General features: G+C 33.9%; 1 protein-coding gene across 3 annotated transcripts in view; it reads right to left on the bottom strand.

The window, feature by feature from the left end:
• The window catches only part of CDK19 (cyclin dependent kinase 19), a 142,731-nt gene that overhangs the window by 71,339 nt on the left and 54,078 nt on the right, over positions 1-17,314 (bottom strand). For 2 of the 3 annotated variants that reach the window (XM_045843005.1, XM_045843007.1), the window contains one exon: positions 14,633-14,708. The exons of the other annotated variant lie outside the window; for it this stretch is intronic. In XM_045843005.1, the coding sequence (XP_045698961.1) occupies positions 14,633-14,708 (76 nt within the window). The remainder of the gene's footprint in view (positions 1-14,632; positions 14,709-17,314) is intronic. 3 annotated transcript variants of the gene reach the window in all.

Below are 17,314 nucleotides of genomic sequence, written 5' to 3' on the forward strand. Positions count from 1 at the left end.
TGATACTAATGTAAAAGCAAAGATTCATAGAGACCTATGGAGCTTCTTCTTTCACCAAAGCAGCAAAAACAGATGTGTTACCAGGTACTCCATCAGTTTTAATAGCAAGTCACTTTTCACTTTTTATCTCTCAATGGTCTTTCCAGTTTCCAGAATGGGTTCACAAGGCAAGAGTCCTCAATGGCATCAGCACGCTCTCAAGGACAAGAGAGAAACTAGCTTCACTAAGAAACATCAGGATGTCATTGGGTTACATGTGGAAAGAAAATGTTATAACTTCCAATTCCTTTAAAACCTTGATTTGGGACTACAAGGCAAAAATGCCAATAATTCTGGAAGAATATCATCTGAAAGAGGAGTTCGCTGTTCTGCCTCCAATCACAAAACATTCAGAGTTCAGAGAGCTTCATCTAAATCTCTCCAGTCACAGTGTTACTTTTGCTTGTAAGATTTTGTAAGATAAGGCTTTTGTTTGGGGGCAAACTCAAATAGGGAAAATGTTCCAGCCTTTTCAAATTAAGCCACCTTCTTGTCAAAACAGTTTACACTGTCCAATATGTTCTCTGGCTGGCCGACCCAGGGGCTTCTGCAGCTTTGTGGGCTTCGGGCTTCCATTAGTAAGAATCTTGCCAGATAAGAAAAAAGCATGACTTTCTACACCTATACACTCAATCTTTAGAATAAGATCAAAGGACACACAAGTTCTGTCCTACTTACTTGTATCTTTTTTATTGTATTTTTTAAGTATTTTACCATCTCTTCTTAGCCTTTGTGGTAATAAGATCAAGTACAAAAATATTTTTTCATTTAAACTACACTGCATAAATACAGAGGGCATGGTAAATTTTTCTTGTGCTTATCAATGGGAAACCATTTACTCTATCTCTACATGTAGCAAGAATCAAAGTTGTATATAACCTAACTAGATGTACTAATGATCCATGACACCCTATACTTGTTTAAAGTAAAAGAAGCTAAAAAATACCTGAATAATTTTGACTTTGAGGGGGGAAAAAAGATTTCAAAAGGCAATCTTCAAACTAACAGAAAAATATATTTTTAAAAAACCTTTTAAAAAAATGTTTTCTACTTTCAGTTCACACTCCAAAGTCCTAAACTCCATTCACGGATACAGGTAAAGAGTTCCTGACCTTTCATCTCTAAAGTCATTATAAAATATGGATTTGAAATGAAAAAAAAAAACAAAAAACAAAACTGTCAAGTATTGGACTTGACTATTGTGATAGAATGTCTTTGTCAAAGATGGCAGATGGCCCCAACAGTATCTCTGGTATACATCCTCTTCTGGAACATGCCACCCTCCCAACAAAAGGAGGTAAAATCTGCCTGGGTGTATATGACTCACTTGTAACCAACAGAATGCAGAAGTGACAATGCATAGCTTTGTCCAAAAAAACAAAACAATGCAGCTTTTTCCTTGTTCACTTTAACATGTAAACTTGATCTATGCTGATACCACCCACCATGCTGTGCAGAATCAAGGTCACATGTATGCAACTCTGGTCAACAGTCCTGGTCTCGCTGAGTTCTCAGCCCAGCTGCAAAACATAGTGGTGAGTAAGCCTTCAAATTATCAAATGATTACCGAAGTTGCTCCAGCCCCCAGCAATTGATCCCAACCTTCAAGTCCTCCTGGCTGAAACCCTAGTCAGTATAGAGCTGAGAAAACCATCCTCATTTGTACCCTTTTGGAGTTCCCAAGTCACAGATTCCATACATAGTAAAAAGGGTGTTTTATGCCACTGTTCTGGAATAGGCAGTAAGCAACAATACAATTGGAAAACTATTTCAGGAGGAAAGAGTTAATCCCATTTCTAAAATTACATGTTTTGGGGCCCAAACAAAGCTAGTCTCCCTATCTATTGTATAAAAGATTAACAAAATTAAATGCAATAAAATTATATATGGGCTTTCTCTTGTGTGTCTACAAAAATGGGAGGGAAACTATTAGGAGATACTTTTAGGAGTTAACTGAGTATTACATTAGCAAAGGCAAATTAACACCAGCTGTTTTGTAATCAGGTCGTTCTTCCAATAAGAAGAAAGGACTTCGGCATGAGGTAAAACTACTAAAGGACCATCCCTATTCGTAACCCTGGAAAGCCCTTGGAATCAAAGTTCAGGTGTTCTGTCAACTCAGGCCTGGAGAAAATGAGGTAAGGAGAATTGATTAAGTAATAACTTATAAAACATAAGGCCTGAAATGTTACACAGACCTAACTAGTTTTACTTTTCTTAAATCTTTTATCTTAACTGGGTAATTTTAAAAAATATTTAAAGTAACAGCTTAAGTTTATTTTATCTGTGTTAATAAAGAAGTGAATATTTTGTTTATAGCAAATACACCATAATTGAGTGAGAAAGAAAGCATGCTAACAAATGAGAACTAGGCTCTTCAGACCCCTGAGTCAGACAAAGACTTAGGACCAAAAAAGTCCACTGATTCTGGTCCTTTTACAGACCACAGAATATTTACTTCTAGGTTCTGCAGAGTGGCATGGAGTATTTGGAGATGTTAATAATAATAATACTTTATATTTGCATAATTCAAGAAGGTCTAGAAGGACCTCTCATATAAATTAAATCAGATGCCATTTCCCCCACTAAAACATCAAGCTGGAAAGAATAACCATTAAGTAGGGACATCTGAACAATATTAATAATCATACTGTAGGTTAGCATTATAATACTGAGAAATTTTCAACAAGTAGGAAAGGCAGAACCATATAAAACAGAATTGTTATTTACAGTTTCTCATGAGGGACATCAAAACATATTATAAAAGACAACTTAGGTACAAAAGATTCTTGGTTGAGCTGTAATAAACACTAAATTATTCTGTAATTAGTAACCCCAGACCCTTGCCACCCCCTCCTCTCCTTGAACCACCTTTCCCCCCCTTACCGTTAGAATACTTTACTCTCCCTCCCACACGACTCATCCTTTAAAACCCATCTTAATTATTTTCTTATCTAGAAAACTGAGAACACCATGTTCAAAGTGGCCTCACTCCATTTACGGTACAATTCTTTCAGAATGTATTCATTCGTAACTTCGTAGTACTAATTATACTAAAAAATGTGTCCTATCTCCCGGACCAGCACATCAGCTCTGAGGGACAGGAAGGTATCATATGTCACTGTTGTACAATCATCATCATCCAGACCAGCACTGTCTCCACCCCTTCCCTCTTCTTGTCTAAAAGGCATCTCAAATGCAACATGTCAGGAAAAAAAAAAAAAAAAAGATCTCTCCTTCAAATTCCTGCACAGCATTACTTCCTTGGGGAAATCCTCTTGATACATTCTCTTGTTATTCTGCCACATGCTTTCCTTAGTTCTTATCACATTGTGCAAATATCTGTTTGTGTGAATATTTCCTTATTAACTGTTTTCCCCAACAGACTTCCAGTGCCTAGGACACAGAATAGCCAATATACGTAATGAATGAATAATAGTAGAATCTAATATTTAATGAACCTGTATATACCAGACACATTATGTTAAATCTTTCCATATTGTAGCTTACTTGATCTTCCAAATCTCATATTAGGTAAATAATAATATTATTATCATCCCTGTTTTTACAGACAAAGAAAGAGAGATTAATAAGTTATCCAAAGTCACAAAGCCATTAAGTATAACAGCTGGAACAGGAACCTAAATCTGTCAGACACAAAAACTTATCCTTTTTATCATTTGTTGAATTTGCCTCCCTCAACCCATTGCCTATAGAACTAAATAAACATTTGTTGATTACTTGAAATGTTTACTCATACTAATACTTTTGAGTAAGGGCAAAAAACTATTTAAACAGAGTTTCTCTTCATTTGGAAATATTAATCCATTGAGTTCCACAGAGGGTCCTAGAAAGAGAAAGGAGGCTGTCCTGGGACTAAGTAGCTAGGGAAACAGGCCTCCACTGGTGTGAGCAGGGCTCCGTCCTAACATAACAGGAGCCTTGCTATACAGGTAACTACGTCCCTATCTCTGACTTCTTTAGGAGTCAACATCCAAAGCTAGGGTCTCTTGATGGGACTTACTACCCTCAAATCAACTGTGGGTTAGGAAAGAATCTTAACGATGAATTCTCAGTGTTTTTCTGTGTTCAGTTTAACCTGACTGACTTACCAAAGGAATTAACAATTGTGTTTTACTTCCTGGAAAGCCTAACCAGCCAAAGACAGTGGGAGGAAGCCAATGTCTATCCGAAAATGGGTGGATAGAGAACTGATTTGAGTTTGCCAAAGATCTACTAATATGAAGTTTGTGGGACAGCTTCTTTAAAAAGTAGAATATCAGATGTTTGAACAAAGTCGTATTTATAAAACAAGTTCTGACTCAGCTCCCTTAACTATTTGATTTCATTAACCTAATTAAGGGTACAAATAAGCCTATAATAAGCTTTCATACATATAATCTGGACGTAAGGGAGAAATTGCTTTCATAGGTAATTAACAAAGAAACACTACCAAGTAAACCCAATAGATTGGAATAATTTCACCTAGATTAGTGCCAACTGTTATTTAACAGTTAATTTACATTTATAGTTAAATTTCTTCTGATTCTGAGACATCTTTGAGCCTTACTACTCAAAGTGACATCGTCATACCAGTGGCACTGGCATTACTTGAGACCTTGTTAGATATTCAGGATATCAGGGACCACCCCATACCAACTCAGTAAGAATCTGTATTTTAACAAGAGCCCCAGGTGATATGTAAGCCCATTAAGTTTGAGAATCTCTGGATTATAGAATGACCAGCTGTGATGATGTTGGAGACAGGCTAATACACAAAGAATACAGGCAAATCCACATAGTCAAAAAGCAGATGAGTGGTTGTCAAGGACTGCAGGACAGGGAGAAAGGAAAATTACTACTGAGTACAGTGTTTCTTCCTGGGGTGATGAAAAATGGTCTGGAATCAGAGTAGTGATGACTGCACAACCATGTGAATATACTTAAAATCAATGAATTGTACACAATTCAAAAGGATGAATTTTGTGGTATGTGAATTCTATGTCAATTTTTAGAAAAGATGAATATTGACAGCACTGGGCCCTTTGCAGCCTCTCCCATGAAAATGTCTAACTGGTTATTTCAATACCATATATATATAGTATATATATATATATATAGTATAGTTGGCTGGTTTCAATACTAATTGTTGGCTAAAATTAAATGCAGTTACACTGAAAGTCCTTCTTTTTAATAAAACCATCTGACTTTCTCTTTCCTATTTGTAAGAGCTATTCAATGTTTAGTAGTTGTATTCTGTATATGCTATGAAAGGTAAATCATCTATTTCTTCATAAAGAGAAAAGAGAAGAATGAACAGCTTGAGCCAAAAGGAATATATTATAATCTAGACTGTAAAAATTACTTGAAATTTTACATTATTATTATATTTCTAATTATATTAATATTACATTATCTTCTGTATCTTTCCCAAACTAAGCAATCAAATCTGTAAAATTTAGGTCACCATCTTCACCTAACCCTCAACCCCTGTGCTACTGTGCCCTTTTGCTCAGTGAATTGTGCCACCATTCACCTAGCTGATCAAGAGAGAAACAGTGTGGTCTACCAAGTCTTCTCTTTCTCCATCACTAAATGTCTGATTCCTCCAACCCCTCTGATACAAACCACTACCATCTTACATTCTTACTTCATTAAAGCTTCTTAACAGGTATTCCTACGTTCATTCTTGCCCCTCTCCAATCCACTCAGATGGCAAAATTGGTTTTAAAATTCAAATTTAAATTCTCTCTTAAAAACCTTCAATGGCTTCTTGATGTTCTTAGGATAATCTTTAGTAATTCACAAATTCATTCAGGATGGCCCCAGACTAACACTTTAATGTTTCTACCCACAATTCTTCCTTTTCAACCGAAGCATATTAGATTTTTCGTCCCTTTAATGCTCCAAGATCTCTAGTCTTTATTTTGTATTTTTTATACTACTCATGCTTTATTGAGGTAAATTGCACAAGTCTTAAGTGATCAGCTTGAAATTTGACAAAACATATACACCTACATAACCTACATATAGACAAACATAACCATCAACCACATCAAGACACAGAACATTTCCACCACACATTAAAGTTCCTGTGTGTCCCTTTCCACTCAACCCTTCCCTCCACTCCAGAAAACCACTATTTCAATTTCTATAACAATAGATATTTACACAGTTCTTGAACTTCATATAAATGAGATCATACCCATATGTATTCTTTTGAGACTGGCTTCTTCTACTCAACATTTCTAAGATACATCCATGTTACTGTGTGCATAAGCTTTCTTTCTTTAAGAGTTGAGTGGTAACCTTTTGTACAGATATACTATAATTGTTTATCCATTCTCCTACTGGATTGTTTCCTGTTCAGGGCTATTATAAATAAAGTTGCTATGAATATTCTTAACAAGTTTTCTGTGGTCATATGCATTAATTTTTCTTGGATATTATATACCTAGAAATTGAATTGTAGGGTCATACTATAGGTATATGTATAAATTCATGAGAAACTATCAAATTATTTTTACCAAATGGCTGTCCGTTTTATGCTTTCATATCCTCACCAAACCCTCCATAAAAAAGACTGATTATGGTATAATCAGTCTTAATTTTAGACATCCTGGTGGATGTGCAGCATTTTTTAACCTAGTTTAATATTTTATCAAAATAATCTATTTATATTATTAAAAACAAAACAACATAGCAGGGATTATAATCAAACAACCCTCTGATCATTCCATCCCCTTCCCTATATAAAACTACTTTTAATTTTCTCTGCTTTTGGTTCTTTGGTTTGATTCTTTCCTATCTCTAAGTGTTTATATCACTGTTCTTGATTTACCAACTCCTTTCTCCTTCACCCAACTTTAAACATTATTGATTTTCTGTTATTAGATGAAACTATGGCTCATTTACCCACACTCCCATCTCCATCATCTCTCGCCATCTTCTTTACACGGATGATCATTTTTGGTTCATCTGTTGTTTACTTTTAAAATTATTCTTTTTCCTTCATTTTTATTGAATTTATTGAGGTTACATCGGTTAATAAAATTATATAGATTTCAGGTGTACAATTCTATACTATGTCATCTGTATATTGTGTGTCCATCATCCTAAGTCAAGTCTCCTTGCATCACCATTTATACTTTCTATAAGTATAGAAACCCCACTTTCCCTCTAGTAATCACAATACTGTTGTCTGTGTTTATAAAGTTTTGGGGTGGGTTTTTTTTTCATTTTCTTTTTTGTTTTTTTTTGCGCTTAATCCCGTCACCCTTTTTCACCCAGCCCTGCAAAACCCTTAAAATTATTTGTAACACCAAATTTTTGTCTCAACTCTGGACAGTACCTCTACTATTCATATATTAGTGAGGATAACACTAGCTGCTATAATAAATAAACCCCAAAATTTCAGTTGCTTAACACAACATAAATCTACATCTTACTGTTGTTAACTAATTAACTTGGTAGGCTTGAAGGGAGTTAAAATAGTACATTCCTGCATAGTTGCCCATAAAACTTCTGGGCCTTGCTTTGGCTGCATGGCTCATTTGTTTGGAGCACTGTTCCATACATTGAAGGGCTGCAGGTTTGATCCCCAGTCAGGGCACATACCTAGGTTGTGGGTTCAATCCCTGGTAGGGGTGCATACCGGAGGCAACCAATCAATGTTTCTCTCTTCTCTCTCTCTCTTAAAAATCAATGAAAACACGTCCTCATTTAAAGATGATAAAAAAAGAAAAAAGAAAAACCTCTGCGACTTCCTACATGTTGTTTCCTCAGGCTAAATGCCTTTCCAACTCCCTTGTCCTTCACCCAGCCACCTCATATGGTCTTTCAGACTTATACTACCACAAAACACCCAAGCAACCCCCTCAGGCTCCCAAGTATGGGCTAGACTCTCCTGCAGCACTCTAGCACTCATTATGTAATTTTGAAATTGGTGTTTTCTGACCTGACTCCTCTAAAACTATAAATTTCTTGAGGGGAAGTGAAAAATTTTGCTCACTAATATATCCTCAGTAGTTAGCACAATGTCCGGATAATAATAATCAAATATTTCATGAAAAATCAACTTATTTGAATAATTATTCATATAAATATTGTTTCTACTATTTATTCATTAAATAATACATGATTATGGGAAAGAGAATCAGAGTGAATCTAAAACTTTAAATAAAAACACATACTGTACAAAGTTTAATTTTTCTTTCCAATAATTTGTCTAAGCAGAAAGTTTAAAACCTTCTAGTACTACTGAGAAAACTTTATCAGAACAAACGCCACAGCCATTAGTTGTTGTTAATATTGTTAAGATAACAAATTCAAATAAACTGTTACATTTATTCAATAATTTATGAAGAGCCCACTTTGTTCTAAGCACTGCACTAGATAGATTTCAAAGGTTTAGGAGTGAATATATCAGACTCAATCGCTGAAATTTTATGGAAGCAGAGTGCCTCTATACTAAAAACACTTTTAAAATGCTAACACATGAACAACAACAAAGAAAACCCACAACAATGGGAATCTCAACTCCATAAAGCTACTGGATTGTTCATTTTTGTACTAGAGGAAAACAAGAGTATTACAAATTATTAATAATTTAAAAGTAACTGTTTATGTAATAAAAATTTCTTTATGCCTCTAAGAAAAGTCTTAGAATGAATCTACATACCATGCATAACTGAACAGATAGGAAGACAGTCCCTTATAAGAAGAAGAAAAACAGATAAAACAAGTAACAGTCTTTGTAGTATCACAAACAGCTACAGTCGTGAAACAGACCTACTTTGGGCAAATGGTAAAAAGAAAAAAAAAAAGACAGAAAATATATGACAGAAAGAAATAAGAACAAAATCAACAAATAGAATAAGCACAAAAACAAAGTGACATGAATAATCCTAAGACAAGATAAAAATTCTACTTGGCATACTAATGTTTTCACAAATGTTATGAATTCAAGGTAAGAATCTGGGGAACAATTAGAATTTTTCAGAATCTCCTATTGAGTTGTGAAGCCCACAAATTAATCAGTTCACATACACCACAGTGTATATCTGTGTATGTAACAGTACAGATTTAACACAACACAAAAACCATGGTAATGCAAGGCTACCCAAAACCACACACTGAGCATCAACTCAGTTATACATTGCACAATCAAGTATACATCTATGACTGATCAGCACTTAAGATATTAATAAAATATTTATAAAAATAATTTAGATAATAAAAATGCCCAATTCTTATACATGTAAATGTTATTTCACCATAAATTATTTTCTATTTTTAATAAGGGGTTATAATGATTTTTAAAAATTCATGTATGCAGGTCATATCATCTATCAATTTCAGTTCAGGATAGTAAAAAAGTAAAGTTATTAGGTAACAAGGTATATGTATGTTAACTTCACTAGATATACTGTTTTCCTCAGTGTTGTAACACAATAATTTATAATTCCACTAGTGTTATATGAGAGCTTCAGTATTCTACATCATTACAAATATTTGATACTGTTACCAATCTGGTGGGCAAAAATGTATATTTTATTGTGGTTTTATTTTATTTTCCTCTGACCATTAATATAATTGTGCATCTTTTTTATTTACTGGCCATTAATGTTCCACTTATTTATAAAGTTCCTATTTAACTCTTCAGCATATTTTTTCTGTTGGATTAAAAAATACCTAACTTTCTTTCTGAATGAGGAAGAATAGACTAAAATAAACACCATGCCAGCAATATTCAAAGATCAAAACCACAAATAAAGATAGGTTTGCTTATTAATCAGATTATTTTTTAATGTAAGGCACATGTTATAGCACATTTATCAAAAGACAGATAATCCAAAAGTTTTTTTAAAAGGTGAAAAAACAGCTTGTACCCAAACTTCAGTTACTTACTACTCTGCAAATAAGATTTTCAAATATGTTTTTCCTTTCTAATATTATTTTATTTTACTGTCAAGAATACTCAACATTATCTTGGGCAAGTTTAATAATTTATAATCATTTTGTTTCAAATGTTAATTTTTCAACTACTTGAATGCTATATGAGCTAATCACATTTTCAAAGTCTACAAACCACAGAATTTCCATTCCTCTAAGGAAAAAAAGCCCATTTGAACTTTGAAAATTACTGAGCTATTAAGTATGCTAAGAAGCTTATAAAAAATCATTTACCAGTGTATATCATTCCCATTGCTTGTAAATCAATATTTCCTTTATCAGTTTATATTATTCCTATTATATGCTGTCTATTATAGTAAAACAAAATTGTTTTTGAACAATAGTTTTCACTCTTTCAAAGCGCAGTCTTTTAAACTCTAGTTTGTGTCTATTAAAGTTTTACTTCATGTTAATATTGCACTTTTCTGATTGGCTTTTTGTTATATAAGTCAAAATCTATATTAAAAATATGAACAGCTTATGTCACTGATATAAAAAATAGATATAAGCCAAAGCAACAGCATAATAAATAATATGTGAGACTATGTCATTACGGTAATCCCCTGGTACTTGAAGTAACTAAACTTCTTTACCTAATTATGCTAAATTCTTTGCTTTAATGTGCTGTCATATCAAAACCCTAATTAGGGTTGTGCTTTCCCTGTTTCTGATACCCATCACTTTAGATTACTCTATCCACTAGCTCTTTCCACAGACTCAAGACAGCTATTGACTAGCCAAATGTCTCCATTCCTCATTTACCTGGTTCCTCCTGAAACCCCCCAGCTGCCTCCCAGGTCCCCATCCTGCCTTAGCTCCTCATTATCCCCTCCCTCCTCTTTTGTCCAAGATAAAGTCCTAGCCCCAAACCTCACTGCTTGGACAATACAATCTCCATTCCTGCCTCTGGCTGTCACAAAACCCATAACATCTGATGTTAAGGCCAATCTCCCCTAATCCATACTCTAGTTTCTAGTGCCTCAGACCTGTCACCAATAACCTGGACCTGAATGAAGAGGCTATTCCCATTTAGAAAACTATGAAAAAGCAAGGTGTATGCTGGCATATATGATTTTAACTCTGAGTGTGTTTCTACATAGAAACAATATTATAAGGAGTCTTTAAGTTCTACAGTACTAGAGTACCATAACTCAGTTACCTATGGGCCAAATAGGTTTTGATAGAATAGATTGGTAACCTGGCCATCATTTATGTCAACATTTCCAATAACTGACTTAAGTGACTTCCACTTTCCTATGAATACTGCTCTGTATTCTTTCAGCAAGCAGCAATGTGTTACAAAGAATAGTGATCAGTATCTGTTAACTGACTGATATATTGAGGGGGGGGTGCTGTTACAACTGCATCTGCTGCTATAGTATATTTTAAATACAATTTAGCATTCAAAAACCACAACAAATTCAACAAATTGAATTGTTTAAAAGAGCACTCACTGGCCCCATGTTTATAATTACTGATCTAAGCTAAGACCACTCACAGCTTCTTTCCATCACACTAACGAATTCGACTTGAGAGAAAGGAAGAAAGCTAAACTTCACTGAAACCTGATTATTAACCAAAAAGCTTATACACTTTATCTTTACTGCAGTTATTAGCCAAAAAGCTTACACATTTTAACTTATCTTTACTACAATTCTGTGAAATTAGGACATGAAGAAACTATGGTTCACAAAAATCAGGTATATTGATAGTTGATTTTTAAGATGCATAATTTTATTAGGTGAAAAAAGAGAACATATAGACAGTAAAAGATGTTTAATTCCAAATCCAAATAAATCAGAATAGGAAGTCTGAAGAATGAACAGACGTAACAGTGGTAATCAGCCATATTTAGATGTAGTATGTTCGACTGAAACACAGGCAAGGGCCAGACTCTCCAGTCTCATGGGCAACTCCTCCTTTCTAAAACTTGTAAGATTCTTGAGTCTATACGGAAAGGGGTATTTTGTAAAAACATTTTATGAGATTTAGTTGATATTCTGGTTACAGAGTGGAGATGAGAATGACCTGGAACATTAGCAAGTTAAGAGGCTCAGGGTTCTGAGCATCTTGGCAGCTGTGGACTGCTCCGTGGCCTGCTTAGCCTCACTCCCCTTTAGGACAGCTTCGTTTCTATAGTTACCTAGAAAATGGGTCCTGGTACTGACAGCAACTTACCCAAGATATACAGGAACACTGGTGAAATCTAGATGCAACCCCAAGTCTATCTGATCCCACAGTCCATATTTCCTCCCACTTTACAATTTGAAACCAAAGGCATGTTTTTTTTTAAATAAATACTTTTTCTCTACTTACATTTCTTATTTTGAATCTAGAAGTAACAAGTGTGTTGACTGTTATAATTTGATATCTTCTATAATAATACACTAAAAATTAAATGCATAGATTCTTAAAAATTATCTACTTTGACAACAGTGAAAACAATTTCAAATAAAAATTTTATTTTCTTTGATTAGAGTTTAAATAGGGAAAATTATTATCATTATAAGAATAAAAACAACCATGTACTGTGCTAATTTTCAGGCTCTGAGGTAAGCCTTTGTATACCATTATCAGATTTATTTTTAGTCCTTTATCCTTCATTATATCACTAGGATAATTTTGCTTCAATAATATTCAATGGAAAAATAAACACTAAAAATAAGGAATTAATAGCCGATTAAATCTAATCTAATTAGAGCAGGAATATGAAAGTGATCATTTTTGTATTTTTAAGAGAATTGAAATAAGTCCACTGACTTTCTTTGCAGGGAGGGATACTGCCAAGCTGAAAGCCAATTCACTAATTTACCCACCAATTCTTCACAGAGAGAAAGGGGTTACACTATAGCAACCACAGATGATAAAGGCACTACTTCCAATCCACGAGTCTATTTCCTTGGAGTTGGGGAAGAGTGTGGAGAAACTGGGAAGTTGTCAGTTACATCTGTGGCTTGTGTTACCATACCCATTTATCTTCCCTAACCATAAGAGATACACATATAAACACATAAAAAACTGGTTCATAAAAGCAGTATTATCTCTTCCTAAACTGTTCATTTTTACTGTTGTCACCTTTGTACAAAACCCAGAAACCCATATGGCCCACTTCTTTTCTACCACTGTCAATACGTATTTAAATCTGCTTCTGAAAATATAAAGACTCACCACTTAGTTTTCCCAGGAAACATAAAGTAGCTTGAAATATAATACAAAAGGCACATGCATGTGTCTACACACATGCACACACACACAAATAATAACTTTTAAGAGACTCATGACCTAACATATACAGAAGGCAGACAGCTACACCACAGGACTCAATAATCTATCTGCTGTATGACTCCTTTTACCTGGCCCCCTGTACTATTTGAACTCGTAAAAACAAAAAGTGTGATAGGATGGTTCCTCCTTGTGCACAGACCCTCTGCCCATCTCCCAGATTCGTCCAAACATAATCCTAAATTCCATCCCCAATTAATACATTTCATTTTTCATTATAACAGTCAGCAAGAATATACTTATTTTTCCAAGAAAGCTAAATATATTATATACATGAGAAAAATACAGTAATAACTACCACTAGCAATGCAAGAAAAAAAAAACGTTTTTGTAAAAAGGAAAAAAATCACCCTGGCTGGCGTGGCTCATTGGATTGAATGCTGAAATGAGAACTAAAGGGTCACTGGTTCAATTCCTACTCAGGGCACATGCCCGGGTTGCGGCCAGGTCCCCAATAGAGGGTGTGCAAGAGGCAACCACGCACTGATGTTTCTTTCCCTCTCTTTCTCCCTCCCTTTCCTTCTCTCTAAAAAATAATTAATAAAATCTTTTTAAAAAAACCTGTGGTGAGTCTTCAATCATAAAAGTAAACTTCTGTTTGTTTCTAAGAACACAGGATCACACCAAAGAACACATTTTGCTCAAAGGCAATTTCATACATAATTTATTTAGTCTTAGTCTCCTAAAATCAAGCCAAACTTTTAAGAAAATAATTTTTACAGAACATCAATTAAAATTCTGTTGAGAGAAACAAAATGTTCTTTTACCTTCAGTGTTTTTCACAAGTATCTTAATACTATACTTTTATTTTCTCTATTTTATAGAAAGGATAAAATACCTGCAAATTAGACACCTATTTCCACAAATCTATACTTTTATAAAATTAGACACATATTTAAGGAAAAGTTTGTATTCGGTGCAACATAAAAATGATCTTGCTTTCTATCCTAATACTATGATGGTCTTATTTTTCTTCCAACTAGTAAAATCCAGCACTAAAACATGTATTTCAGAAAAACTATTTCATATAATCCCTTTTCCTATAAAGATATATATCAGTTCTAAACTTACAGAAAAAATACATTAAATTATTAATTACATTTGATCGCAATTTAAATTAAGCCATTGCTTAGCTCAATATTCTTAAGATTATAAGTCCTAAAAATCATCAAAAGATGTTTAAAGATGATTTTCAAGTAATCAACAAGTTTATGCAGCTTTTCTCATCTAAAAGGAAACATCATTAACAACTCTGGAATAACCATGCAGTATATACATTAATGAAACTATTTTATATTAGTACTGATCATCCTCCAATATCAATAACAAAATAAATAATATATTTATGTCCACTTACTGCAATCTCTCTACAAGCCGACATGGATATCCCTGTGCCTTCAATTTGCTTCAGTGCATATTCCTTTTCATCTTTGCTGCATACAAACAAAAAAAATTATTTTTTCTACACATTTTCAGATTCAAAAGTATGATTACAAAAACAATGAAAATGCACTAGTCTCTTAGTGATATGTAAACATTCTTATATACATGCACTGCTTATAATTTCTGATATTTCAACTACAGAAATATGAAATGCCAAAAGAAATTCATTTCACAATGAAAATACCAACAGAGCCAACACATAAAATTCAATATTGAAACAAAACAAGGCACTAACTTCAAAAAGAACTCAAGCATACTGCAAGATAATTCTACTCTTAACTAACTGGAGTCTATGAAAGCATTCTGTTGTAAATATTAACTACAAAAATAAATGCCAGGCGTAAACTACTATATTCATTTAAAGTAATTTCATAGTATTAGAACTATTTAGTAGGAAGGAGGTGCTACCTAGGTATACCCTGGGTCTCACCTAGGATAGGGGACATTAAAAACCCTCACGAACTCAACCAAAAGCCTTGGGAAAACTTAGAAACTTCAGGCACCAACATCTCATTCTCAAGAACGCGAAGAAAAAGTCAGTAGTTACAGTGAATTTTCCAAATAATGGAGGTAGGATTAGGGTTCCTGGGAAACCACAGAAGTTACCAGGGTACTTAGCCAAGTGAAGACAGATCAATAATGGTCACGCTGTAACAATAGCAACAATATCAGATGAGAGGCTAGGGCCACACAGCGTCCTCGGGGTGCTGACCCCAGGAGCAGTCACAGGAATGCCCAGCTGAACGTCAGAAATGTGGTTCGTATCGAGGGTTGTTCAGATGAGTATAACCCACACCCTCCAAATTTTGTTTTTTGATTATATTAGAGCCTCAGCAAGGTATCACCACGACGTCATGATGGTTTTGTCAAATGGTAATACTTAAGTGGTGCACATCTTTCCTACCTACCTGTTTCTCACTTTCCCCATTCTGTATTTATGAGCAGATAAATCACTTTAAGAGGTTGTTCATAATAATGCATTTTACAAAATCATTTTAAATGATTTTTGAAAATTTTTGTAAATAACTATAATTTGGGCAAATAACTAAGTTATGGCTACTTTCCCCCACAATCAGTTTGAAAATTATATCCATTTTTCTTCAGTACATGGCATTCAAGATAATTAAGCAGCATTTTGATAAACAAAAAATACACCAGATATAGCAACAGGATGGACTGTTATCAATTAATAAAATGATGATTATGAAGTTTATTAGAAGCAGTTTTACCATATACTACTGAGAAAATATACAACTTATACCATATAAAAATATACATATATCCAGATGTATGCTGAGGTAATATAACAAGTGAAAAACAGTTGTGTTAAGACGTAGGAAGTTGTGTTAACTAGCTTTAGTACTAATATTATGTTATTTATTAAATTAGAATTAAAGAAAAAAGCCAAAGTAATTTGACACTCTGAAAATTTTCACCTACTACAAAAATCTTTAGTATTTTCAAAATGATATCTTAGGCATGTTTTCATGAGCAAAATAAAAAACATGGAAAGATTAAGTGATTATTTTTTTCCTTTTTTTCTATCCCATCTCCTCCAAACTTAAAACTAGACTTTTTCAGGCTACTCAGAAGCTACTGAGAAGTATAAGCAGCAGGCAACTGAATGTAATTAAAGCCAAATGTACCCCCCACCTTAGATATATGTGTGTGAGAGCACTTGTGCCTGAGAACTTAACATGGTGCTTACAATGTACATTTCATAATTTAATAACTAAATTAACTATAAGGAATCTATTACAGAATTTTAAAATTTAATAACTTATTAAAATAAAATTATATAAGCTTTCTGACAAAATTTTAATATGAAATCATAATTTTTTAAAACAGAAATATTTCAGTCCGCAGTTCCCCTAAATGAAGTGCTCCAGAAGCTCATGTAATTGCATAGTTTTATTTTTAATACTGTAAAGAATATTACACAATCTGGATAGGTTATCATTGCTATGGAAACTATAAGGTTTTTTGCAATAAATCAAAAAGTACAAAATTAACACATCACATTAATGACTTTTGAATTTCACATTTAGGATGTCAAAGGAATCTGAAAGCTTCAGCAGAACAGAATGAAGCATAGGCTTCTTACTCTGAATTAGATGGATAGGATCTAGAAACAAACCCAGTAATTATTTCACTTAATAAGTTTAAATATAACTTCCATCTGTTAAATTAATAAAATACTCCAAGATCTGCAAACTTAAGAATTATTTGCAACTCTTACATTGAGAATCCAAGTTCATATAGCTTTACCATTTCTCTTGTATATTAACTGTCAGGTGGTAAGTGATGATATAGCTATTTTGCAGTTGACCAGATAAAGAAGTGGCAGAGTCCAAGGAGGCATATGAAACTCACTTTCACCATGGTACTATATCAATGTCAGTCTCTGGTCAGGTACCACAAGGCCCAAAAATATTTCAATAACTACCATGTGGTGCAGGGAAGCTTTACTGCTCTCGACCCATGTGAGGGACCCACTCCAAAAGGTCCTCTAAATGGCAGTGACAATTCATACCCCCCAACTTACATGTCTCAGGCACATATAATATTAAATACATAGCTATAATTTGTTCTTTTA

This window comes from Phyllostomus hastatus, unplaced genomic scaffold (genome assembly GCF_019186645.2).
Source record: "Phyllostomus hastatus isolate PE091 unplaced genomic scaffold, TTU_PhHast_1.1 phas_contig_40, whole genome shotgun sequence".
Classification (NCBI taxonomy): Eukaryota; Metazoa; Chordata; class Mammalia; order Chiroptera; family Phyllostomidae; genus Phyllostomus; species Phyllostomus hastatus.